Genomic DNA, 25792 nt, shown 5'->3' with positions numbered 1-25792 from the left:
CACAACGCTTACTGTCCTTGAAAACATTGCGAATGTGTCAGCGGGTTCTTCAAGACTGCGCAGAATGCTTAGACACGAGCGGTTGTTCCATTTTGTTAAGTCAGATCCCAAATATCCCAGATTTTACATTGCAGAACGCCTGGTTACGGGCGTTTTCTTTTGTAATAAGAGCGTCTTTTATGGTTCCTCTAGTGAAGGAAACACTTTCACACTGGTATGTGGCATGTGGGGTTTCCCGCACCGTGGAGGGACACCGTCGTGCAGGGCTGCGGAAAAACTTAAACCGCCTCATACTCTTCAGCGCGCACTGGCATCGCACAACGCAGAAGAGGAGCTGTGATTTTCTTTTAAATATTCTGTGTTGTGTACTATTCTACCATACTTAATGCACTGCAGGTTGAATAGAAAATTTAACCTTGCTGTCTGTAGTATGCAATAGAGAACATTTATCTTACTTTGTAATCAGGTCCTTAATATTTGGAACTGCTTATTTGCACTTTGTTCTTGATGTGTAGTAATGGTGTGCTGTAGTGCTCATCTTCCCTGTAATATTGTGCCATCTTCACGGTGGTTTGTTTAGTAAAGATACTTTATATGTTTCGTCTGTACTCCGCATTGAATTTACATTACTAATTAATTTCGCACGATGCTTTGCTATTTTCTTGAGTTCTGTATGTTGCCATGCAAATGGCTCCGGGAATAGTAAAGCTACTCTTGAAGTAGTGCCCATGGGCCGTCTTCTCTCTTAGAGTAATGAAGAATGTGTGTGTTTGTGTGAAAATAAAGACGTGCTACACCACACAATCACTATCACTCTAATGCAGTCGAATAATGAACTGCGGCTTTTGGTGTTCTTAGGATAATCGACCCGCTTGCGGCAAATGTACAGTAAAAGAAAGAACACAGGACAAGTGCATCGTCGCTTTACGTTCGCTGACTCAGTGTCTATTTTGTTATTGTCTATTTCGCGCAGGCCATTCTGCGGTTTGCTGAAAATTCAGAAGCTAGCACGGCAACGTGTGTGTCTTAATTTTAAGCAGTACAGTGTTTCCAGACTTCATGCTAAATTGACGCCTTTCAATTGCAGTTTACCTAAAGAATTCTGTTAGGTGATCTTGTTATTATCGCAAGGTCATAATTACACAAACACACACACGCACGCACGCACGCACACACACACGCACACACACACACACACGCTCACGCACACGCGCACACGCACACGCACACACACACACACACACACACACTATATATATTCTTTTACAGAGGTAAATCACGTTTCATGGAAGCGATATCGAATTTCTTGCCAGGCGAAAAATTACAGGACGCGGTAGTAGGTATTAAAGCGAGTAGGATAAAGAGCAGCAAGAAATTCCTTAACGCTCACTTTCGCGAAGGCGAGGCTTTCGAATCGACAACAGGTGATGTCGCCTTGGCAGCCTTCCTAGTCTTGGCTCTGTTCTCACAGATGGACCCTGGAGCGTCCTGTCGCCCACTACCGCTTCTCTGAGGGTGCGACGAAGCGCCTGCCTGGCTCCGCCCAGTCGTGCCCGAGACGCAACCATGATGCTTGAGGCAGCTCGTCCTGATGCCGGCGTGCCCGTCCTTCGTGGATACTGCCCGCTGCTCATGGGACGCCTTGTGTCGGGTCATGGTCGCCGTGATCAGAGGCTGCAGGAAAGCGTAATTATTGTTAGCCTTTGAAGAGATGGCACATACCCATATTGGGGGATCGGCCAAAAGTCGGGAGGCAGGGGTTGCTATTCACCTTTGCATACTAAAGTCAAAAGAAAAGCACACGGCAGAGCAACACCGGGAGTGTCTACCTTCTTCTTCTTCTTCACCTCTTTATAATGGCACATACGCACGTGGGGCGATTGGCCAAGATATAGGGTATACATAAAGAAATTTTCATAGGATTACGACAAAATATCGGAGCCAAACGTGAATTTTGAAGAATGTATTCATGAAAAACGACAGAAGAATATTTGAAGTGAAATAACAAAGAACATTTTGGCGAGAAAAATAATAATATAAAAAACTCCAAGACTTTTAAAGGAGTTAGCAAATCAACCTACCAGTTGCAATTATGTAATCATGGAGATTCCCACAAATTGAACCCAATGCAAATCCTTTGGCGCTCGCTCCGAACGATAACAACACTGGCAGAGATAACGGGAGCCCTAACCTGGAGAGAGGGACCTCCAGGTAAATCTTTCTCTGAAGTGCGAACTTTGGACAGTAGAGCAGGAAATGGACCACAGATTCAACGTCCCCGCATGAGTCACATAGGTTTCTCGGACACCAGCCACATCTGCATAGGTATAAATTTAAACTGGGAATCCTGCACCGCAGTCGCGTCATTGATACCTCACACTGCCTGGTTTTACACGAACGGACGTTCCATTTATACGATAAGTGCTGATAATCAGGAGTATTTAGTAAGGGATCACGTAACCTGGCTGATATGTGTTGGAACCGCTGAAACCTGGAGATCGCCAGTAGACTGAAATTCGGGACGGGATGCGTTACTGGCCCGTCAAGAGCTGACCTTGCTAAATAATCAGCCACCTCGTTGGAATGAATGCCTGCATGACCAGGAACCCAGACACAACGGACCTCCTTTAAAGTGGACGGGACAAAAAATCGCAGGAAGCGGCACAAAAAATCTTTTTGGGAAGTTTCAAGGGAGACTAAAACTGACAAACAATCAGCCAGGATGATAACGTGAGATACATGACACGGAATTTTGTGCAGGGCCATTACAAGAGCCAAAAATGCCGCAAAGAATATAGGGATATAATCTGGGATACGGACAGAATAGCTCCATGCCAAATCCTGCGATAAGATGCCAACTGCAGCTTTTTGGCAGCTGACGGAGGCATCAGTAGAAAGCACCACATGATGGGGGAATTCCGCTATATGACCAGAAATAATGCCGTTTAAAATGTTTGTGGCCATGTGTTTCGCATGAGATGGGAAGATGCGGTCAAAATAGAATTCCACAGCTGCCGGCGTGTCGTCAACCCACTGCAAAGTACTGAGATCAACACCAATCGGTGTTAAAAGTTTCTGCGTTAAGGTAATTTGTGGAATTTGATATCGTGGCTAATGATGGTAAAACAATAAGGAATAAGTGGTGAAACCTACAGACCAGATCTATGAAGGTAGAAACTTAGCAGAGGAACTCGGTAGCGAAAACGCGTGAAAGAGACCTCCAGTCTGCACGAGCGCCAGTCTTTACTACTCCAAGGATGCAAAAATGCTGATATTCGGCAGCTGAAGTCAGCGGCGAGGCTGAAAATTCCTGAAATAATGTGTAATTGCGACACCTCACCGCAGCTGTAAATGCGCAGGTTGGCAGGACAGCAATTATTGGGCCGCAGAGAGAGGCCTTTTCTAAGGAATCGGCAACCTCATTTAACTGAATGCCCATGTGCCCCGGTACCCAATGCAACCGCACCGAATTTAGATAGAGTGTGATCAGCTGGCGTAATAACCGAGGCTCTGTGGGCGATGATAATGTAGAGCAAATAGATAGAGAGTCCGCCATAACCATGACTTGGGAAACGGTAGGATCGAATTTACGCAAGGCTAAAATTGCTGCTAATAATTCGGCCAGATAAACTGGAGTGAAATCAGGAAGACAGAGTGAAAAGGGCCATCCCAATGTAGGGAAAAAAATGCCCACACCTGCCTTTTCACGATCCTGCGAGGCATCGGTAGCAATGAGAATATGAGAAGGAAAGGACCTTAGATGGCCCTGCTACAAACCATGAAGGAGAGGAAAGGGCTGTAGTTTTGCATTCGATGAGAAAATGTCATGAAATGGAATTTTTAATGAAGGGCAGTTGCGAGTATGCTTTTGCAGGCTAGTTTGTGCCTAAGCATTCTGGGTTTTTTGCGCAAAACACACGACAGGAGAGCTGTTATACATTGTATGGATATCTGTGAAATGAATGTTTAAGGGATCAAGGACGGTGGTGACAAGATGATGATGATGATGATGTCCTCGGGCTGAATGAATATCAGTCATCGGTCTTCTTCTTTTTCTCCTTCACGCGTTCGCTGTAATGCCACTTGGGTGGCTTGCAAGCTGAAGAAAAATATCAGTGCACGGTCAAATGTTTCGTGAAATCTTCAAATGTTCCTTTAAATACGCAGTTTCTGTGGAAGCTGCGCAGCTTTCTTTTCGTAGCCGCATGTCTGCACTTGGAAGGATGCAAATGAGCAATTTGCTCCCTTATTACAGATTTGCTCCAGCTTGGGGGCTTCCTGTAAACATTTCACCGACACTGTAACCACTTCGAGTTATTGATATATTCGCTTTAGCCTTACCTCCTGCTTGCCGTCGCGGCAAGCTCAGTTGGTAAGCTGAGTTTTGTTCTCTACAAATTATTTAGCTCTTACTTGTTTCTAATCTAATCATCTTATTGGCATGCATAGAAATTAGTAACTTTAGTTTGCTGTAAAAGACCCGAGTTCTGCGATGAGGAAGCCAGCCATCAAGCTCACCAGTAGCCCTGCCGCAGGCTCATAGTAAAATATTTCCTCTTCCTTAGGGCATACATAGGCCTGGCAGGTCTCCACAGCATCGTCATTTAAATGAAGAGTCTCTGTTGAGCTGTTGGAAGAAACGACCGAAAAATGTCCTTTAATTTTTACTTTCTGTTCATTATCATTTTTTAACATTCAGTTCCCTATCATTTTCTACCTCTATGCACCTTCATAGCCTTAAAGTAATCTTGCAGTGAGCGCAGTGTAAACGAACGGAAATTTTTACTACCCCTTGTAAAAAAAAGTTGTTCTAACTTCATCTTTTGTTTGCCAATATTAAAAAATTCGGAGGCATGAATAAAAAATTAAATACTGAAAATTGTTTCTTGAGGAAAGCAAACGGCGCGCTACCTGTCTCACATCTCGGTGGACACCTTAATCGCGCCGTAAGGGAACAAATAAAGGAGGGACTTAGGGAAGAAAGGGAGAAAGAAGTGAAAAGTGCCCTAGTCGAGGGCTACGGAATATTTTCGACTATCTGGCGATCTTTGCATCGCAAAGCACACGGGCGCGCCAACCCCACCACAGAGGGCTGGGAGGCGGCCCTGCTCGCCTGTGAGGGCCTCAAGACCCAAAAAAGGCCTTGGTTCAACCTACGCGGGTGGTGTTGCTTGCCAATGGGGCCCCGTAATAGGGGCTGAACCTTGTATTGCGAGGGGAAGGGCCTTATAGGGCCGTACCCCAATCACCTCTCCGCAAATATTTATTGGATAAATGTTTTTCAAAACCAACTCTTTCATTTCACCTCCATCAAACTCAATTTTTAATATGCTCGACAGTGTATCTTTCTTGTAATCATTTTTTCCTACCTGCCTATGTGTTTGTGGAAAACATTATCTGATCTTTAATTTCGGTCACTTTAAAATCATTGAAATGATATTAGCAAATAGATACATTGTGACTTCTGCCGCATCCGACCATGTACTGCCTCCTTTGGGGCGAAAAAGGAAACGTTCAACTGAACAAATCCACTGAAATACTGAAAAGAATTTGGTAATATTTGGCAGGAAAAGAGCACTGAAGCCTGTCTGAATTTTGCTGGGAGTGAGATTCGTGCTAAAGTTCTATTTTTGAAACATTGACGTTTAGGAGCAAAAATTCAACGATGTGTTCAGGCAGTTCGTTTGCGTGTAGTTTTAATTTCAGGTTCTTAGTGTGTTCAACCCGTCAGATGTTTCCGGCGGTCAACTCTAGGCTACTTTACAGCATCCGAGAGGTATTTCGAAGCATTGAGCTGCGTCTTGAGACTCTGCGTCCCCTCGATGACAATATTAACATTAACGGCGATTGTTGCGTGCTGCGCAGGGGAAGGTCAGGTGATTAAGCGTGACCTTCATGCAGCGTTGTGTATGTTGTAAGACACATACTTATGACCAATAGCGCTTGTAAAAGGCTTTACAAAAGAAAATGACTTACAGCCTGACACACCCCTTCGAGCGCTTAGTGCCATCTAGTCTGTGCGGTGTAATAAAATTTTCAGGAATTGCGGATTGCGGTTTTCAAGGACATACCAGGCAGTAACAAGCTTCTTATTGGAACTACAGGAAGCAGTTATTTTTTACCAGGATGGATGAATGAAAAACTATTATACAAGCAAGTTTCGACCGTGCAAGGTCTCAGGGCCACCGCACAGCCCTCACATTACGCGCATGTGTCCAGGCCAAGCAGGGCCATGACACTGGAGGCCCCCAGGTTCATACAGCGAAATTGCGTGTCCGGTTCTGCGACGCAAGGAGGGCCTCCCATGTTCTGATGGCGGGCTGTTCCTGCGGGTGAGGATAAGCAGGGCAGCCGAAGAGGATGTGGTTCGGGGTGGCGTGGTATTCTCCACAGAGACTAGGCTCTGGGGAAAGGAGGAGGAAGTAGGATAGAAGCTGAAGGGTAGGAAGAGTTCGGTTCTGCAGTCGCCTCCAGAGGATTTGTTGGCAGTGGGATAGGCGGGAATGGGGAGGGGAGCAGAGTCGACGGGCAAAGCGTGCTTGTTCAGTCAGTTCTGAGAACGCGTGTGCCCGCTTCCTCGAGAAATCCCGGCTGGGGTGGCCATTTGCCCGACAAATGAGTCCTCGGGCTATGTTATCAGTGGCCTCATTGCCGGGACTTCCAGAGTGAACCGGCACCCACACGAGCTCAATACACCGATCGAAATTTAGGTAAATTGGTAAATTGGTTTTTTGAGGAAAGGAAATGGCGCAGTATCTGTCTCACAGATATCGGCGGACAACTGAACCGCACCGTAAGGGAAGGGAGGAAGGTAGGAGTGAAAGAAGAAAGAGAGGAAGAGGTGTGGTAGGGGAGGTCTCCGGAATAATTTCGACGACCTGGGGATCTTTAACGTGCACTGACATCGCAGAGTCACTGGAAAAAATTTCAGAGTACCGCATTTCTTTTCCCCGCGCCGCCGACGCGGTCATTGGCCCAACCGTACCACGTGATCTTGGGGTGCCATATACCTTCCAAGCGCCGGTCGGGCCGGCTGAGAAGAGCGCAGGTTCCCGACGTTTCACGTGTTGCAACTGTCGCTCTCGTGTTTGATACCGAAGAAATCATGCCTGGCTGCTGCGCCTTCGGATGCAGCAAGCGAACCGAGTCCGGAAAGACTTTTTTCTCGATTCCGACCGGGAAAAATGACCGAGAGCGTCGTTCTGCGTAGTTGCACAGAATCGGCCGGGAGAACTTCAAGCCTTCAAAAAACACACGCTTGTGCGAGGTAAGTGCTTTTTGGGGCTGTTTTAGAAGGTATGTAAGAAGAAGGTATGCACGCGGTGTTAGCGATAGGATGCTAAGAAAATAGGAGTTCACAGCAAGGCCGTCGCGCAAGTCGTGCAGGGATGGTTCGCGGCTTTCCCGCTTGACGCGGGTACACGTGCACGCGCTTGTTACTCAACACACGCGGCTCTTCCGACTATTCCGTGCTTGTGGCACGCGAAGGCACAAATTTGTCGCGCCAGAATTCCGCGTCCTAACGTGCACCAAGCACTCGCACGATCTTTCTGCGCCTCGAGTCATTCGACCCATGGCACATGTTTTTCGCGGACCGTGACGATCGCAGTCAATAAAAACATGGTCGGGCATGTCTTACGTTCACATAACGGCCGCTTTCTGTTCAGTTGTGTTCGGACTGGCAGAAAAATAGAAATGGGTCGAATGTTTGCAATCCTTGAAGCTGCGTGTTGGTGGCGACTTGCGTGTTTACATCCCAAATGAGCTATTTTAAGTGTCACTGCGTAAACTTAGAAACCTTTATAACGTATTCTTTTTCTTCGCCTTTTTATTTGGGTGTTCAAGCTTATTATTACAGCTATCTTCCATGTTTTTCTTGTTCCACATATTTGAAACAGGGCTTCACTCGAAAAAGCCCTGGGAGCCTCCTTGGGCAGCCCAGCATTCGGGTGACCAGCATCACTGTTCTAACTGTACAACAAACATTTGCAGGACCACTTTTGTGCTGAAGACTTCGAGAAGCCTAGAGTGGACGGGAAGAAGATAATGTCAAGTAGTTTCGTCCTGCTTGAACGAGACGGCGGTTCCATGGCGGTCCACGATGCTCACTGCCCAAAAGCACGAGCTTGTCTCTTTGCTGCTCGGAGTGGCGAAATGTTTCCTTCGTATAGCTTGCTCCGCGGAAGGGGAAAAAAGGCGTGCACAAGCACCCGATAGCAGCGCTAAGATGCTGCTCACAATCATAGTGCAGTTCCTGCAGTAAACGCAATCGCAGAGCAAAACAACCGCCTGCTGCATTACTTCGCACAAAATAACAATATTTTTTTTCTTCTGAGTAACCATTGTCTCCGAGCACGAAGTATTTGCGCTTCAGTGAACACTCCACCCGATATGTCACCGAATATCAAGCTCTTCCAACACGGCGACCTTCCTGCGACGCAGTCGGCTTGGAAGGTAAATGGCAGTGGCCGCTCAGTGTTGCCAGTCAAATTCCGACCTTTGCGATACTCTGAAATTTTTTCCACTGACTCTAACCTCGGACAGCACACGGGCGCCTCTCGCGTTTCGCCTCCATCGAAACGCGGCCGCCGCGGTTGGGTTCGAACCAGGGTACTACGGCTCGGTAGACGGGCGCCTTACCACTGAGCCACCGCGGCGGGTCGGAATTTAGGGTGCACATTGTCCATATCTGCCACGCGGGAGGATGAACGCGTCAGCGGGCGAAGTTAAATATTTCTGTTTTGGAATCGCTAACTATATGAACCGCACTGGTTTGGGCGACGGCTATTGCTATAGCTGCTTCCTCTGCTTCTTCCGGGGTACAGGGCGGGTTACACTTGACACAACAAGAATGAAGTTTGAGACGGAATTTGCATTCTGCATGTGTCAAGCGCGTATGTTTCAAAATGAGACCGTTCAAGAGACATGCCGAGTAACTCCTAGTTTTGCCTACACTGTTTTCCGTTGATTTAGGAAGCGTATACTAATGTTAAACTAGAATTTTAGTTTTTGAAACAGTGCGAGACAGTTCGGAGTACTAAAGGTTAAAGGCCTGCTTAGAAAGTTGACCTTCTTCATGCCGCTGTTCACCGGTGTTTCTCCTGTAGGTGAAAACTCAACCATCCCTGTGTCTTGGTACAGGAATCGACCGCTGTAAACCAGCCCCGTTCCAGTGCATCCGAGGCCGGGGCAGACGTAGAGCAAGGCTAGGACGTGCTCGCTCCTCTGGCCCTCCGGGTGCAAGCTAATCCGTGCGGCGGCGCTATCACGCTCAACACTTTGATTCCGCCGGTCGTCAACACGAGCGCGGGCGTGCCTCCAAGCGCGACAGTGACGAAAGGAATGTGCGTGATCTCGGGTGCGAACCTAACCATGGACGTCGACTGGCCCAGCAATCAGTGGAAAGTCAAATTACAGCTCCTGGACGTGGGAATCGGTAAGAAAAATCATTTGCTTCGTTGACTCCTCAGTTGACTCCTCATTCTAGTGAATGTGTTGTCGATTTACAAGTCTCCTCTGATTAATTTACCCCTTTTCCAGAAGGCAACGCCAATGGAGGAATTTTCGTAGCTATCCTGGGCAGCCTTTTTGGCTCTTGTGTACGGAGAACTGAAGCGAGAATTTAGAAGCAGGGAAGCTTTGATATTGTCACGGAACCAAGGCAGGAGACACCGTTCGCCAGCAGCGCTAACAGAATCAGCCCTCAGGGCGCGTGAGCCAACTCTCACCTCTTTTTCTTCTGATGCCACGAGGGGCCACCAGGGGCCACCAGGGGCCCCCTGGTGGCATTACTCCCCCTCCCGGAAAAAAAAGAAAGGGAATACGGAAAACCACTACGACGCCACGAGCTAACTGAAGGAAGTAGGGGAAGAACAATCGAAGGGGCAAAATGACAGGGGGAAAACGGGCCTGTGCGAAAAAAAAAAAAAACCGAAACAACTGTGCAAGCGCTGTCAGTGCGTGAAAAAGGGCTTCATACGCAGTACGTGCACTACTTCTGGCTGGGGTCGACGGCGCGTACCGTGCACAGAACCGTCGGGCAGAACTTCATAAGTGACATCTGTTATACGACGCAACACTCTGTATGGGCCGAAGTAGCGGCACAGGAGTTTTTCCGACATGCCTGGGCGACGGACAGGGGTCCACACCCACACTTGGTCGTCCGGTTGGTACTCGACGTGGCGGTGTCGCTGGTTGTAGCGGCGTGCATCTGAGCCCTGTTGCCTCCTGATGTGCATTGGGGCGAGTTGGCGGGCTTCCTCCGCGTTTTGGAGAAATTCTTCGGCGTGTGGCGTGAGCGCCCGGTCGTCAGTAGTGCATGGAAACATGGCATCCAACATGGTGTGCACATCGCGCCCATAAACAAAGCGAAATGGCGTAAAGTGAGTGGTTTCTGGTAGTGCCGTATTGTACGCGAAAGTCACGTATGGAAGGATCTCGTCCCAAGTCTTGTGCTGGACGTCTACGTACATAGCGAGCATGTCTGCTATAGTTTTGTTGAGTCTCTCGGTGAGCCGATTGGACTGCGGGTGGTAGGCAGTAGTTTTGCGATGGCTGGTATGGCTCAACTTGAATACCTCGTGCATGTGCTGCGCTGTGAAAGCCGTTCCCCGATCGGTGATTACGCTGGACGGGGCGCCATGTCGCAGAACAATGCGATGCATGAAGAACTGCGCAATTTCAGACGATGTGCCACGCGGCACCGCTTTGGTTTCGGCATAGCGTATCAGGTAGTCTGTGGCGACAATTATCCACCTATTGCCGGCCAACGATAGGGGGAATGGGCCGAGAAGATCCATGCCGACTTGGTCGAAGGGCGTACGAGGAGGTGCAACTGGTTGGAGTAAACCCGCGGGCTTGAGGGGAGGCGACTTGCGGCGCTGGCACTGACGGCAACCTCGGACGTAGCGGCGGATGGGGGCAGCAAGTTTAGGCCAATAATAGGCCTTGCGTACTCGAGCGAGAGTGCGTGCAAACCCCAAGTCACCAGAGGTGGGCTCGTCGTGAGAGGCAAAAAGGATGTCGGCACGGAGGTCTGCCGGCACGACGAGGAGATAGGCGCGGTCGCCGTGGCTCGAGTTTTTCTTGAACAGTAGGCCATTGCGCATGCAAAAAGAGGAGAGGTTCCGGGAAAACTCCCGGGGTATGGTAGCAGTGCGGCCCTCCAAATGGTCAATGACGGGTCGTAAGGTGATGTCATCTCGCTGCCTCGCCATTACGTCGGAATCGCTGACCACTCCAAGGAAACGACTGTCGTCCTCTATGCTGTCATCAGTTAGGTCGACTGGTGCGCGGGAGAGCGTGTAGGCATCTTCGTGCTTGCTAAGCAGCCCGATGGGTCCCGTAGATTGGCTAGCCAGCACAAGGAATGGTGGTCTGTGACGACTTTGAAATGGCGGCCGTAGAGGTAGGGTCGAAACTTCATCGTGGCCCACACAACCGCGAGGCACTCCTTCTCCGAGGTAGAGTAGTTAATTTCGGTGCGAGATAAAACGCGACTCGCATATGCAATCACGCGTTCCACGCCATCTTGGTGTTGGACCAAGACAGCCCCCAGGCCGATGTTGCTGGCGTCTGTGTGGATCTCGGTGGCAGCCTCCTCATCAAAGTGAGCAAGGACAGGGCTTCTGTGCAGGCGTCGGCGTAGCTCTATGAAAGCCTCCTGTTGTTCGGTAGTCCACACGAACGGGGTATCGTCCCGCGTCAAACGGGTCAGGGGTTCGGCAATTTGGGAGAAGGCGGCGATAAAGCGACGGTAGTAGGCGCACAGACCAAGGAAGCGTTTCAGCGCTTTCTTCGTGGTAGGAACCGGAAATTCGGCCACGGTGGCAGTTTTGTCGGGATCGGGTTGGACACCGGCGGCGCTCACAACGTGGCCTAGAAACTTCAGTTGTTCGTAGCCGAAGTGGCATTTTTCGGGCTTGAGCGTTAAATTGGCCGACCGAAGGGCATCTAATACAGTCCGCAAGCGTTTAAGATGTTCGTCAAAGGTTTCGGAGAATACGACCACGTCACCCAGGTAAACTAAACAAGTTTGCCATTTGAGACCAGCGAGAACTGTGTCCATCATTCTCTGAAACGTTGCCGGCGCTGAACAGAGGCCGAAGGGCAACACCTTGAATTCGTATAGACCGTCGGGAGTAATGAAAGCTGTTTTTTCCCGGTCCCGTTCATCAACTTCAATCTGCCAGTACCCGCTCTTTAAATCAATCGAGGAAAAATATTTGGCGCGGCGAAGGCGGTCGAGCGAGTCGTCTATACGGGGCAGTGGGTATACGTCCTTTTTAGTTATGGTGTTCAATTTCCTATAATCGACGCAAAAGCGCAGCGTTCCATCCTTCTTCTTAACTAAAACAGGCGATGACCACGGACTCTGAGATGGTTGAATAATACCGTCAGTGAGCGTCACCTTCACTTGTGTTTGGATGGCCTCGCGTTCTTTAGGTGAAATACGGTACGGCTGTTGGCGTATGGGACGGGCATCTTCACTCGTGATGATACGGTGTTTCGTAATGGCTGTCTGTTGAACTTTCGAAGAAGACGCAAAGCAGGCTGTGTATTGGTGTAGTAAGGTACGGGGAGCGCGGCGTTGAACCTGTGACAACCCTGAGCTGATGTCAATTTGATCGAGAGACATGTTCGGAGATTCCACGGCTGTGCACGCAAAACATTCCGAAACATCAGCTAATTGGTCGGCGAACGCGATCGCTGTGGCGCGGTAGAGGTGCCGAAGTTCGTGGGTGAAATTAGTAACCAGTAATTGGGTCCTACCATTGCGTATGTGGACGAGGCTTCGGGCCGTACAAATGCCGTGTGTCAGCAACATTGAAATATTGCCTTCGGCGACTGCTGTTCCGTCACGGAGCCCATCGCAGTCGACAGTAACAAAAACACTGGAGCGTGGCGGGATGAAAACACTCTCGGAGGAAATGCGAAGGGCGGAGCGACATGGGCGAGTGTGGGAAGTGTCATCGGCGTTGTCTGTCGAAAAAGTAACTGTGCGCTGACGGAGATCGATGATGGCCCCATTTTCACGGAGAAAGTCAACGCCCAGGATCAGGTCACGAGAACAATCACGGAGAACCAGGCAGCTGACAACGAACGTGGAGTTGCGGACCTGGACCCGAGCTGTACACTGGCCTAGCGGAGTGACGATGTGGCCGCCAGCCGTACGGATCTGCGTGCCAGACCATGGTGTCGTGACTTTTTTGAGGAGAGCTGCCAATTTGCCGCTTAAAATGGAAAAATCAGCTCCGGTGTCCAGCAGCGCGCTAATGTTGTGACCGTCAATAAGTACAGGTATGTCGAGTGAGAACCGGTCCTCATGTTCTGAAGCTGTGGGCGTCGATGTCGTCACGTTCCTGCCAGCCGATGTTCGCGTTGTGGGGGGGACTGTAGAGCGTCGAGTTCCAGCGACCCCGCCCCCGGAGGTCGCTGCCGTCAGTTTTCCCGGCGAGGGCTCGGCGACCGGCCTTGCGCTGGTCGTGAGAAGTTATGGCTTGCCGATGATGGTGACGGTCGGCGAGGTGACGGCGATCTTGACTGCCGTCGCTCGGAGGGTGGCAGACGCTGCAGAGACAAGTATTCTTCAATATCGCGGGGTCGTTGACCAAATGGAGGTCTGGGTGCGTCGGCGGGGAAGCCCTGCAGGCCGAGCTCACGATATGGGCACTGGCGGAATAAATAACCGGGTTCTCCACAGTGGAAGCACAAACGCCTGCGGTCGGGGCCACGCCAGACGTCCGCCTTGCGCAGAGGTGGCCGATCATTCGGGAAGTACTGCGCCGGTTGCACGGAAGGTAGCGGGACGTGATGGTCAGGAACAAATGACGCAGATTCTGGGGCAGGGCGTCGCAGGGCCTCAGCGTATGTCGGCCGGTGGTCAGGAACGCATGACGCAGATGCTGGGGCAGGACGTCGCAGGGCCTCAGCGTATGTCGGGTGGTGGAAGTCATTCCGGTAGGGCTGAGGTTTGTCACCCAGCAACGGAGGTTTGATCACTTGCTGCACCTCCTCGCGGATGACACTAACCAGAGAGCCGACCGCTGGCTGCGACGCACCGCAAATTTTTTGGAGCTCTTCACGTACAATAGAGCGGATGATGTCCCGTAGGAGATCAGGGTTTTGTCCGAATGCCGGGAAGGACTCTGTCACGGAAGCAGCAAGTACTGGCCTGTCGTATACGGTGGACCGCCTCGAATATATACTAAAACCTACCCATGGCCGCAGAAACAACAGGATCTCGACTAGTACGGCCAGCTAGCTGCCAGTTAGAAGGGCATCTCATAGCCTCCTCTAGTTTGAGTGCGGACTAGGCAACCTAAATAATTTTTCATTCAACCTATCCGCCTTCTTTTCCACCTTAGTGAACCTCCCCCGGTAAATACGAAGATAGGTGTCATGCTTGTGCCAAGGAGCAACACGCAGATTCGGTTTTCCGTTTGCTTTTGTTTAGCTTGAATTGATTTTTGCTCTCACAGTCGAACATCTTATTCTTACAACGTCCTATATCGTGGCAAGATTCACATTTAACTGAGATGCGAATAAAAGCGAATAACCACTCTCACAGAAGATAATACCTTCAGATTTATGCAGCTATTAACTGATCACTTCAACCCCTACAATAGTTGCTTTTCCTCGGGCTCCTCTCCCAGCGATCTGAACTGCATGTTCCATTTTTCTGAATTTATGCATGTTTTTCCACGACTCTTTCCTGCAGTCTTTTTGCTTGCATCACTGCATTGCCTTTCATTTTTATATACTGATACTTTTTTGCCTGACTTTTTACATACACAATTTGACTTGTACATGACTTCTAGTACCCTTTTTTTCAATCTTTTCGCACAAGTATTTATCTCTCCTTTTGTATGCATGACTGCTTGAAAACCCTGTCTGCCATATCTTGTGTAACGTACATGAAGGGACCTTTAATGAACAAAAATAATGATGATGATGAAGTGTGTGCATATACGCGGAAAGGCAGTTCTCTGCATGACTTCTGAATATTTCGACTGACTTAAGTGGTTTCCTGTAATTTTTGAAGGCTCTATAGATGAATTATTTATATTCTGCGCATTTATCACCTGATTAATACTGTGAATGTGCTCTGTTGCCGAGTATTCTTTATGGAAGCCTGCCTGATCATTTGGTTTTTAGAGGTCATAGGTTGCCCTGAATCTATTACCGATACTTAGTAAATAACTTACAGGCAACTGACAGTAAGTTAATCCGTCTGTATCTTTCAAGTCCTTGACGTCTCGTTTCTTATGGATTAAGATTATGCTAGCGTTTTTCCAAGCTTGTGGCATGCTCGAGGTCATAAGGCATTGCGGTGGCTATTTTTTTAGCAGAATCCCCGTAGCGTCCTTGAGAAGATCTGCTATTACCTGATCATCACCAGCTCCTTTTGATCTCTGCATTGCTCCTAATGGCGTCTTTGCCTATGCATTGGTTACTGGTGGAACATCCCATTGCCGTGTAAAACTGCCTACCTCATTTACATCATTATTGCCGTGTCTTCTATAATGTCAGTTACCTTGCACTTATTTTTAGCTTTTATAGCTACACCAGTTATGTAATATCTGTGGGGTTAGAAGCTCTCATGTTTTGGCATTTCTTGAGATCTTTTGACTGCTGAGAGCTTGCCAAACAATCTAATACCGCCTTCTTTTACTGTGCATCCGTAATGATATCGTTTTGATTATCTTTCACAGCGTGAAAATTAAGATCGTCGCGCTCAGTTAAACCGAAATGCCAGTTCTGAAGCCATATCCTGAATTCCTTCTGAAGGTGAGTTCAAAAAAGATGGTGGCTTGGGCGTTTATTTCGATTTGATATATAAAAATCGGCCGCACAGCACAATAATTACAAGTTCCTCTGAATACTTCGAGCGTGTAGATCGAGTTCCCGTTGAAAAAAAGATCAACTCACGATCCTATTTAGTGCACCTTCAAGTCTGCTTAAGAGCGTAAATGCCGAAAGCCTTTCCATTTTGTCTTTCTTCCTACGTTTTCTTATTTTTAAAGTTTTGTTGTTATTTTATTTTTGATATTTAGCTTTTTATTTTTGTTTATTTTTTACTTTTTATCTTTCATATTTTTTCTTTCCCAACCGCTTTGATCATAGCTATCATCATCAACGCTATCACTGTCTATCACTATCACTACCATCATCACTGCCATCATCGCTACATCACTAACAACTTCACTATCACTATCAGTAGCGATCGTTATCACCACCACAACCACCATTCTCTATCTCTACCGGTACCACCATCGGCACCTATCATCAGTATCTCTATTATCACTACTACTATCTACCTCTAGCACTGACTGTCACTATAGGGAGCTATCACTATTTTTACTAACTATTTAGTAACTATCACTGCTATCCTTACATATACGTTGCTTATCAACACTTGCACAATGAACTCTTAGATTTTATTCTATTTACCATGCAGCTTATGACTGAAAATTCGTGTGGACACTTTGCAGACAACTTAATTCCATCTATCACTTCCGTCCATTCCACTCATGAGCCCAGAAAGAATGCCGTTGCCTTCCAATTGTCTTCCTAGAGCCCTTTTCGATTTATTTTAATTTTTTTTTAATCACCGTCGTGCTTGCCTGTCTAGTGTTTTGTCAAGGTTTCCAGTTCGTGCGCTAATTTACTTAGCAAGGCAATGTCGTAAGCGAGTTGTAGGCTACAAAGGTATTCACCAGAAACTTATAAAACAGCGTTAAGGATCCCGTCAGGCTGGAAACCCGACGTCGTTGTAGTCGTCAGCGTCGTGAGCAGAAAATCCTCGCACAAGCAACCTAGGTGGCTACCTAAATTACGTTAACATTGTTGCGTGATCGCTACCTTCCCACCGGATTGTGAGCAAGCTGACCACCGTTGCAGGGAACAGTTAAAAGAATGGTCGCGAGAATTTTGCTTGCAGTGACCAACTCGGGTTGCACCGGCCCAACCGATGGGAGCAACTACCATCGCAGGACAGTGGCGCACCACTTAAAAGCCGCACCACTGAGGCAAGAGTGTACAAAGACCCCAGTGATCTCTGCAAGCATATACTCACCAATGCCTCATTTTTTGTTAGTAGCCCACTAATGCTATCGAGTCATACCCTGAAAGCGGAGCGTTATTGTACCTTCAAGCTTTTATCCCCATTCCTTTATCCTCAATCATTACCATTCAAGTTCTCTCAGTGCCCCTGTCAATGCTATGTGAAAAGCCTCTAAGAGGTAGCATTTCCTTGCCTGACATCCTCCGTGATGTGTACATTATCAGCTTCAATCTGAAGCACAATGGTCCGTGTTGCAATCGTTATAGATATTTTCCAGAGCCTTTAATATGCTTGCATGACTGTTGAAGTTTCGACTGAGTCAAAATGCCTTCTCATAATTTATACCTCTCACGTGCATTACTATTTGCGTGCTTTTCACACTCGCATTTCACTTTAACCTTTAATAATAATGCGAATATGGTCCGTCGCCGAGTAAGTATCCTTTCTGAAAACCAGCCTCCTTTTTTGGTTAATGAAGTCTAAAGTTGACCTCATTCGAGTAGCGATTTAACTAGCTTCTAAACGGATAGTAAGCTACCCGGTCTGTAATTTTGCAGTACTTCGCGGCCACCTTCGTAAGGAGATTTATGCTAGCGTTCTTCCGACAACGCCATGCAGGCTCCACCCGGGCAGTCCCCCAGCTGGCGTCTCTCTGCAACTAGCCTCGATTGGTGTCGTCACAGAGCAGATGGCAGCGCTTTGCAAAGGAGCGCAAAGATAACAGAATGATTTACCAGAGGTATTAACAAACTTCCCTCTCCTCCTACGGACCAATTGATGCGTCACTAACACACACTGCCGTCTCCTTAAGAGACAGCAAGGATATCGCCAGACAGTTATGGCTGAGTCGATTCCCCTACACTACACCATTCCCATTGGTCTTGCGCTGAAAGCATGTACAGGCAAGGTTAAAAAATTGTTTTCTCCTCATTGACCACTGCATTCATTGCACACAGCGGTATGCAATGCAGCAGTACAAATGCTGCTTTGAATACCCTGACGGCATTCTTGCACTCTGAATGCTGACACGTTTAAGAAGTTATGAAACACTCTGATAGCGATATTTTCAAGACCTAAATTTCTCAGCCAACATTGCAATCTTTCCTCATATATTAAGAGAGTTTGGTTATTCTGGCAAGGGTCACCCTGATATCTTCAGAGCGGACCGACTCTCACAAAAACTCTCGGGTCGCACTTGTAAATCCCGCGTGGAGCGGAAGGAATACCGTCCGCGCACACCGTACACGATTTGAGAGCGTCAGAGAAGCGAGCCCCGGTTACCGATGGACAGCGAGTTACTTCATGCGTTTTGAGTGATGCTCTCTGCACTTCGCTCGCAAGCGACGGCGCCGGTTCGGAAAGAAGCCACTCGAATTCTCAAAAAGCCGCTCTACACGTCTTACCAACGATGACCCGCGCTAGACGGGATGGTGAAAGCGCAGGTGTACGGTTAACCTGTGTACGTGCGAGCCTGTCTTGGCGCGAAGAAACAGAACAGACGTGGTGCGTACTATATTTCAATGACGTTGAGAGCTGTCAGTCATCCGGCGCCGTAGTTGAAGCTTCGGAGAAGTGCGCCAGCACGACTCGCGGGCAACACCGGTGCCGTCCAGCCACGGACCAGGCATGGAACGCGTGCCAGTCTGCGGTTGTAGCTGTCGTTGTTGTGGTTGTGTTAGTGCCCGGTGAACATATTGAGTTTTGTTTGTTGGAAACGCTATTTTATTAGGGTACTTTATGTGCACGACTTCTTGTACCGTAGTTTCTCACTAGTGTTAGTTTCCATGTGGTGCATTGTTCTGTAGATCAATTTGTATGTGCTATTACGAGTGTTTAGAAATTCCTCTGTATCTTGTCTTTGCAGTATGAAGTTTGTTTTGTTTGTGTACCTTCGGCTCCGGCCCATTCCCTGGCTTGCTACTGCCAAAAGCTGGGCAACAAACGACCACCTCCTTTGTCATTTGGTAGCTTGTATTTGACTGAGCTTGTCACGCTGTGTCGAGGACATCTCCTTGGAGACCGGACGAGCCACTCCCACACTATTTAATAGAGTCTGAAAGTGCGCTCAACAATTGCGCTCATGTGACATCGACTTCGTTTTAATTTAATGACGTTGTCTCTCTTTCCCAGATGGTGTAACCAGGTGCAGGATCCTACAGTCAGTGTGATAACTGAACACAACTTAGGGTACAGTTGTGCACTTGGTCACGGCGTTCATTTCCGAGCAGGGGCTTAAAATGCGGCGATAATGAGTTAAAATGTTTTTGGTGAAAACTTCACGGATTTGATTGAACGAGTTATGGCAATAGCACCTTTCATCTTCGTCCCTCTGTAAAGATTTTTTTAAATGGAGGTCTCCCATTTCTGTGATAGAAGACTTTCGTCCTCTATATAACAGTTACGTGTCGTTTCCTTGGTCTCTGCGACAGTCGCAACCTGAAAAGAAAACGATTTTGAAAAATCTGGCATTCAAATGGTAGAATAGCGCCCGTGGAGACTCTTACCTTAGAGCTTTCTCCATAAGGAAAGAGTTTAGTCCTCCGCCAAAACCGAACTGCTAAGTCACTGCACAGACGATGCTGCTGCGGATTTTTGTACTTGATTTCGCCTATGAGAAGAGAACGTTTTTGGTTGTTAACTGTAACCTAAATATTCTTTCTACCTTGTCGTAGAACCCCCTCCAAAAGCTTTCCTTGCAAATCATCTTACAAAGGCAAATCTTGAGGCCGGAACACAGAAACGCTCTTCTAATTACCGCACTGTGTCTGCTTTACAAATGCGTGTAAAACGACGAGGTTACAAATCCCTTTTTTACTCACCATTATGAGCCGTCAATTCATAGTTTTTAACACTGGCATCTAAGTTAAGGAGAATAAGGTGAGAGGTTGGATGTTTAGTACATGCCCAAGTTTTTTCAGGTTTGTGTGCTTCCGCATCTTCCAATGAGTAAGGATGGTGAGACAAATAAAACTTTCCGGAGCAGCTGATTCACGCACTGTGCGATGCAGCGGCAGACCTCTACGAAACAGCTCAGTTCCCCTATATGCATACCAAGCACGGTTGTCCTTGCAAAACAATTCTGTCACGGTCTTGCCTTGCAGCCTACAACCTAAGAAGGGCCTCTCTAGAGAGCCATACAAAAAAATTCAAACTGCCACTTTCCATTTTAGAAAGGCGTTGGCGGCAAAAAAAAGTTTTCTTTTTTGCGCCCAGAAGTGCTAAATGCGGGGAAAAACCTTAACGGGCACTTGTAAGCACACGCGTTGCGTCACGTTCTAGCCGTTTATCTCGCAGTGAAGACAAATTTTCTGCAGTAGTGAATTTAGGTCCTTCCTCCCCAGGGAGCTGTTCATAAACGCGATTTTATTGTGGAGGAGCAAATTTGAATAAATAAGCAATCTTTGCGCGAGAGAATTGAAGGACCAACGAAAGGTAAAAATATCTTTCCAGCCGTAAATGCTTGCGATCTCAAAGGAGTGTACCCCGCCGCGGTGGCTCAGTGGTTACGGCTCTCGGCTGCTGGCCCGAAAGACGCGGGTTCGATCCCGGCCGCGGCGGTTGAATTTCGATGAAGGCGAAATTCTAGAGGCCCGTGTACTGTGCGATATCAGTGCACGTTAAAGAACCCCAGGCGGTCGAAATTTCCGGAGCCCTCCACTACGGCGTCTCTCATAGCCTCAGTTGCTTTGGGACGTTAAACCCCATAAACCAAACCAAACCAACCGTCTCACATCTGAACAACCCACAGTTATAAGACCATGTTCCAAAGACACTGTTGCGCCATGTTTGCGCGGTGAATTACAGAAGAACAATTCGCAAATACAACCATACCACCAAACAAACCAAGCTTCCACGGCAATAAATCTGAGCCCAGGCTCTGGCCGCACCTGCTCGACAGATCTGAAAGCAGCCACAGGACAGCAATAGAGGAGAGATCAAAGTAGCGCAGAAAACCCACTCCACTGCCAGTCGCTGCAGTTCTTCTGTCACAGATTCACTCGTAGTCTAAGCCAATACTAGAGAACGATATCCTATTTAAGGCAAAAGCCAGGTGTTTGCCCACCTTCTCAGATTTTACTTAAACTTTCACTGCACATTATGTAGAGTTTTCTAGTCATTTGGGCTTATTTCCTGTTTCTTGGACTCAACCAGGAAGATTCCTATGGGCCTTTCGTGCGTGACCCTCACTGGACGCTCGGGCGCCAATATTTGTTCTGCGCTTGCTGACTGTCCAGCTTGCTTTTAGTGATTTTGAACCAGCATTGACCGCGGCTCTCCAATATAGTCGCCAGTTTAGCTAATCAATGCGTACACGATAGAGTGTCTTAGGTTCTCCTGTCCGGGCGTGATAGCTAGGTCAAAATACAATTTCGGTTTCGGTTCCCAGGTTTTCCTCTTTTCAAGTACGTTTACTCGAGATTTTAAAAAACTTTTTTTCGTATCGGGGAAAAGGGACATTACGGAATGGGATATTGTTTTCAACTGGAAATATTCAAAAACCCCGAAAGTCCACTTCAAGCGCACAACGTAATTCCTATCCTTCCCATATAGTTTAAGGCGTATATAAACCCGCACTCTCAGCAGTTGGAGCAAAGGACTTAATTGGGTTTGTGTTGTTTTGTTTCTCATCCTGTCGGCTTTTAAGTGAACGGAAAATACAGTTTTGTTGCAATATTCACGAATTCAAAATTTTTTATTTCATAATATTTTGCGCGTTCTAAGAAAATGAAAGAAAAAATTATTGTGCCGATATCCTCATTGCTTGAGTAGTAGCGATGAAGCTCTGTGCACAAAATTTAGAAAATGCAACTCTTCATTGACTTTTAAAAATAATTTTCGCCATGTAAGAACAAATGAGGTTTTAGGTGTTGATATGTGCTGTGACATACTTCAGTTTGATTGCTTTATTTCGCTGCAATATATAGAAGAGGAAGGGGAAAAAAGCTACCTTGGAGCCGCTTTAGCAGCCATATTAATTCAGGAACATAATTCAATTTTTTTACAGGAAGAACTCGCGCTAAAGCATCGGAAACGAGCCCTTTTCATATAATAGGTATTAGCGATTATTTCACACTTCTGCGCGTGTCAAAATCGTCAGAGAGTTCCATTTTGTAATCTGTTCAACTTTCATAGTAATGTACTCTGGACAACGTTCTACTATCTCGTCTACTACGCCAACGGATCTCGATGCAGTGCCCCGTTGTTATGCCAAATCTTATGGGGTATCCCCGAGGATATCTCAGGACTTAAACTTGTACCTTACTACCACTAGTGACTGTGATCGATACACCTAAAATATTGATAGGGGGAAGTTGAGAATAAGTAAGACATGGTTAGCCAGTCGTTGTCGTTTTGGGTTCGACCTTAGACGCACTTTTTGGGAAGTTCATGGAGAGAAAATGGAGATAAAATAGACAAATATTTGCACACTGCTGACCGTCTGCAGGCGCCACCTGATGGCCGCACCTTGTCTACCAGCGCGTGGCCGAGCGTCTTCTTTGTCTTGCACGAGCTCGGCGGTTCAGCGATCCTCGTCCTAAAGAAACGTCTGTGCTTCCCGCTTCCTGCTGCATTGGTCGGTCAAATTTGGTGGAGGTGCTGGGTGCCATCCCACGTACTCTGACCCCGACGACAGCCGTGACGCTCCTCCCCAACGCGCGGACGCCACACCCGTCCACAAAGCGAGCCGTCGCCTGCGAGGCCTGCAACCCGAGTTTGAGCCACTGACAAGGCATGTAAGAGCTATGACGTCCACCACTGGCAGCCAGACAGGTCACTGCTCCGGCCGTGCTCTGCCGTTCGTCTTTCTCGCACCTCGGTCGCCACCATCCTTCCACGGCGACCGGTTCGAGGATGTAGAGGATTGGTTGGCCAGTTTTGACCATGTGGCCGCATTCAACCAGTGGGACGATGAGCGGAAGCCGATGAATGTGTATTTTGCACTGCACGACTCGGCGAAAACTTGGTTTCAGAACCACGAGGCGTCCTTCTCCATGCGCAGCTTGTCGCCGCGAGTTGCTCGCCACATTCAGCTCGAGCGAACGGAAGGAAAATGCTGAGATTGCCCTTCGCTCCAGGTCACAGCAGAACAACGAGAGCGTGGCCATGTTTATAGAGGACTTGACACGCCTCTTCAATCGGGCCGACCCTGCCATGCCCGAAGCTACAAAGGTGCGTGGGGTGAAGGAGCAGCTGTTCGCTCGCCTCATGCGCGACCCTCCGCTAACTGACGCCGCCTTCCCCAAAGAAGCTACGAGCATTGAACGTTCGTTGCAGGAACGGAGTGCCCAATACGGCCGTCAGGCGAATGTAGCGGCCACTCACTACTTCGTGTCCTTGCCAGGCCCCGGGTACGAGGCGCTGCGAGTGATTGTACGGAGCATCGTTTGCGAAGAACTGCGACACCTCCACTTGGATCTTCTGTCGGCAAGCATACCTTCAACAGGGGACGTCATGCATGACGAAATCCAGCGAGCGGTGCAGCCACCACCAGCACCACTACCGGAGCAGCACGTCCTGTCTTACAGCAATGCCCTGCGCCGACCTGCCCTCGTGCCGCAAGCGTTCCGCCCCTTTGCCGGACCTCGACCACCCCACCGTTACCTGCGCCCCGTGGAGCAGCAGCAGGACCTGCGAACTCCTACCAGCAAAGCGCACGTGTGGCGCACGTCCAACGATCGCTCGCTCTGCTACCACTGCGGAGAGTGTGGCCATATTCTGCGGCATTGCCCGTACAGGCGTATGGGATTGAGAGGATTCCCGCCGGATGCACCTCAACCGCGCTATGGTGAAAGACCGCAGGACATAGAGGAGTATCTCGCCGCTCACGTGCTGCCCCCGATGACCTCGAAGCAGTGCCAATCGCGACCGCCATCCCCGAGGCGCTTTGCTTCGCCCAATCGGCCCTCAACCTCTAGTCAGTTCAGACGCACGTCCCCTCGCCGGGAAAACTGAAGACGGCGTCCTCCGGGGGTAGGGCCGTCGCCACTGCACAGAGTCAACAGCCTCCACCCGACAATTCGACGCGACGACCCGGGCGGCGACCACCCGATCCGACGACCTCACCGACGTGCTGCGAACGATTAGTTTCTGCTGAAGTTTTAGTTACCGACGACAGTTATCAAGTGACCGCACTCGTCGATACCTGCGCTGATTTTTCGGTGATGAGCAGCCAGCTCGCCATGACTCTCCGTAAGGTTCTGACGCCTTGGTGTGGACCCGTGATCCGCACCGCCAGTGGCCATGTAGTGACGCCAATAGGCGTCAGCCGCTGCCGCATGCAGAACCGAAGTCTTACTTTCACTAGCTCCTTTGGCGCATTGCGTGACTGTTCGAAAGATCTCATTCTGGGCATGGATTTCCTTCAAGAGTATGGTGCGGTCATCGATCTTCGGGAGCTCATGGTATCTTTTTCCGCCCAGCGAGCCGTTGACACCAACAGCGAGCCCAGCAGAGTAGTGTTGCGCCTATGTGACGACTACATAACGATCCCTCCGCGAGCCAGCAAATACGTCAAAGTCAAGTGTGATAGCAGCACCGGCACCCTTGGCATCGCTCAAGCGACCATGTCGCTGGAACGCGCTCGGCAAGTTTGTGTAGCCCGAAGAGTAGTAGAACTTGCCAACGGTCATACCGACATCTTAGTCACCAACTTTACCCATGAACCGCAACATCTAACGAAGACAGTGATCGTCACTTATTATGACGATTTTGGACAGTTTACCAGGCAGTGCTCTTTGTCCACGACGTCAGACCTCGACGAGGCGACGGCTATACAGCCACCCCGACCGATGTAAACCCGCACCACTTGGCCAGTCAGAAACGCTGCGTAGAAAATCTCATCTATTCCTTCACTGTAAAAAATTTCACACCTTTAAAGGGAACATACTGACAAACACACCCTCGCACCCGACAAAATAGGAGTTTCTGTTACTCGTGCACCCGTCCTGCACCCGTCTGCAACCTAGCATTTTAGGGGCGGGTGCATATGGTCAAAATACCCGCCAGTGCAGGCAAGGGTGTTCCTTTAAAAAATGTAAAGCTGGCTTCACCTCAGTTATGCATGCCGGACTAATTGGGGAAGGGAACTGTAAAAAACATAAAATATAGCTGTAGCTCGTGCGTTTTATATGGACAAAATGTGTTGGCGTGGTTACTGTGACAACAACACGTGCACGTGTGAAGCAGTAACGTGCGTTTTCGGCATTTTATCCACGTTTCACTGATGCATCGACGCGATTGTTAAGGCAACATTCCACATGGCGATCCCAACTTAACTAATTATGAAGGCAGTACAAACGCTCTGACGGGGGCGATAGTATGCGCTTTTGAGGATTGCACTTTGAGGCATGGTTTACATCTTTCGCACCCGAGAACATACATGCAGCGGCGAGAAAAATATTGGTTCACTCGCAGCTGAAAAAAAAAAAAGACATTGATTTTATTACGGCCGCCGCGCCGCTGCGGAAAGTGCTGACGCACTGTCAAGCCGCTGCTAAGAGCGGCGGCCGTTCACTTCGCCACGGTCAGCGGGCACACTCAGTTTCCATACTCAGTTTGCTCGAAAACGCCGTTGAGAGCGTTGCAATTTGGTAGCGCACGAGCGTAGTCACGTGGTATCTTTTCATATTTCGCGGGCTTTCTTTAGATGCCGGAAAAAAGGACCCCGTAGGAGATACGATGCTACAATAAACTGTATTCGTTGTTTATAAACCTGCTCTACAACCT

The 25792-nt window shown here is 48.5% G+C and overlaps 1 protein-coding gene across 1 annotated transcript; it reads right to left on the bottom strand.

Moving 5' to 3' along the window:
• Window positions 1-6201: 6201 nt before the first annotated feature.
• LOC149325438 (uncharacterized) lies at window positions 6202-24696 on the bottom strand. The gene is made up of 4 exons (XM_089564284.1): window positions 24577-24696; window positions 13741-14049; window positions 12394-13492; window positions 6202-6326 (listed from the first exon to the last, which is right to left on the bottom strand). The coding sequence occupies exons 1-4, from the start codon at window positions 24694-24696 to the stop codon at window positions 6202-6204; spliced, it is 1653 nt and encodes a 550-aa protein (XP_089420410.1).
• Between the last annotated feature and the right edge of the window lie 1096 nt (window positions 24697-25792).

The sequence above is a fragment of the Amblyomma mixtum genome, chromosome 10, assembly GCF_055824585.1.
Source record: "Amblyomma mixtum isolate Tamu chromosome 10, ASM5582458v1, whole genome shotgun sequence".
In the NCBI taxonomy this organism is placed as follows: domain Eukaryota; kingdom Metazoa; phylum Arthropoda; class Arachnida; order Ixodida; family Ixodidae; genus Amblyomma; species Amblyomma mixtum.
The sequence above is the reverse complement of the archived record's forward strand: the minus strand, read 5'-3'. Positions and strand labels throughout refer to the sequence as shown.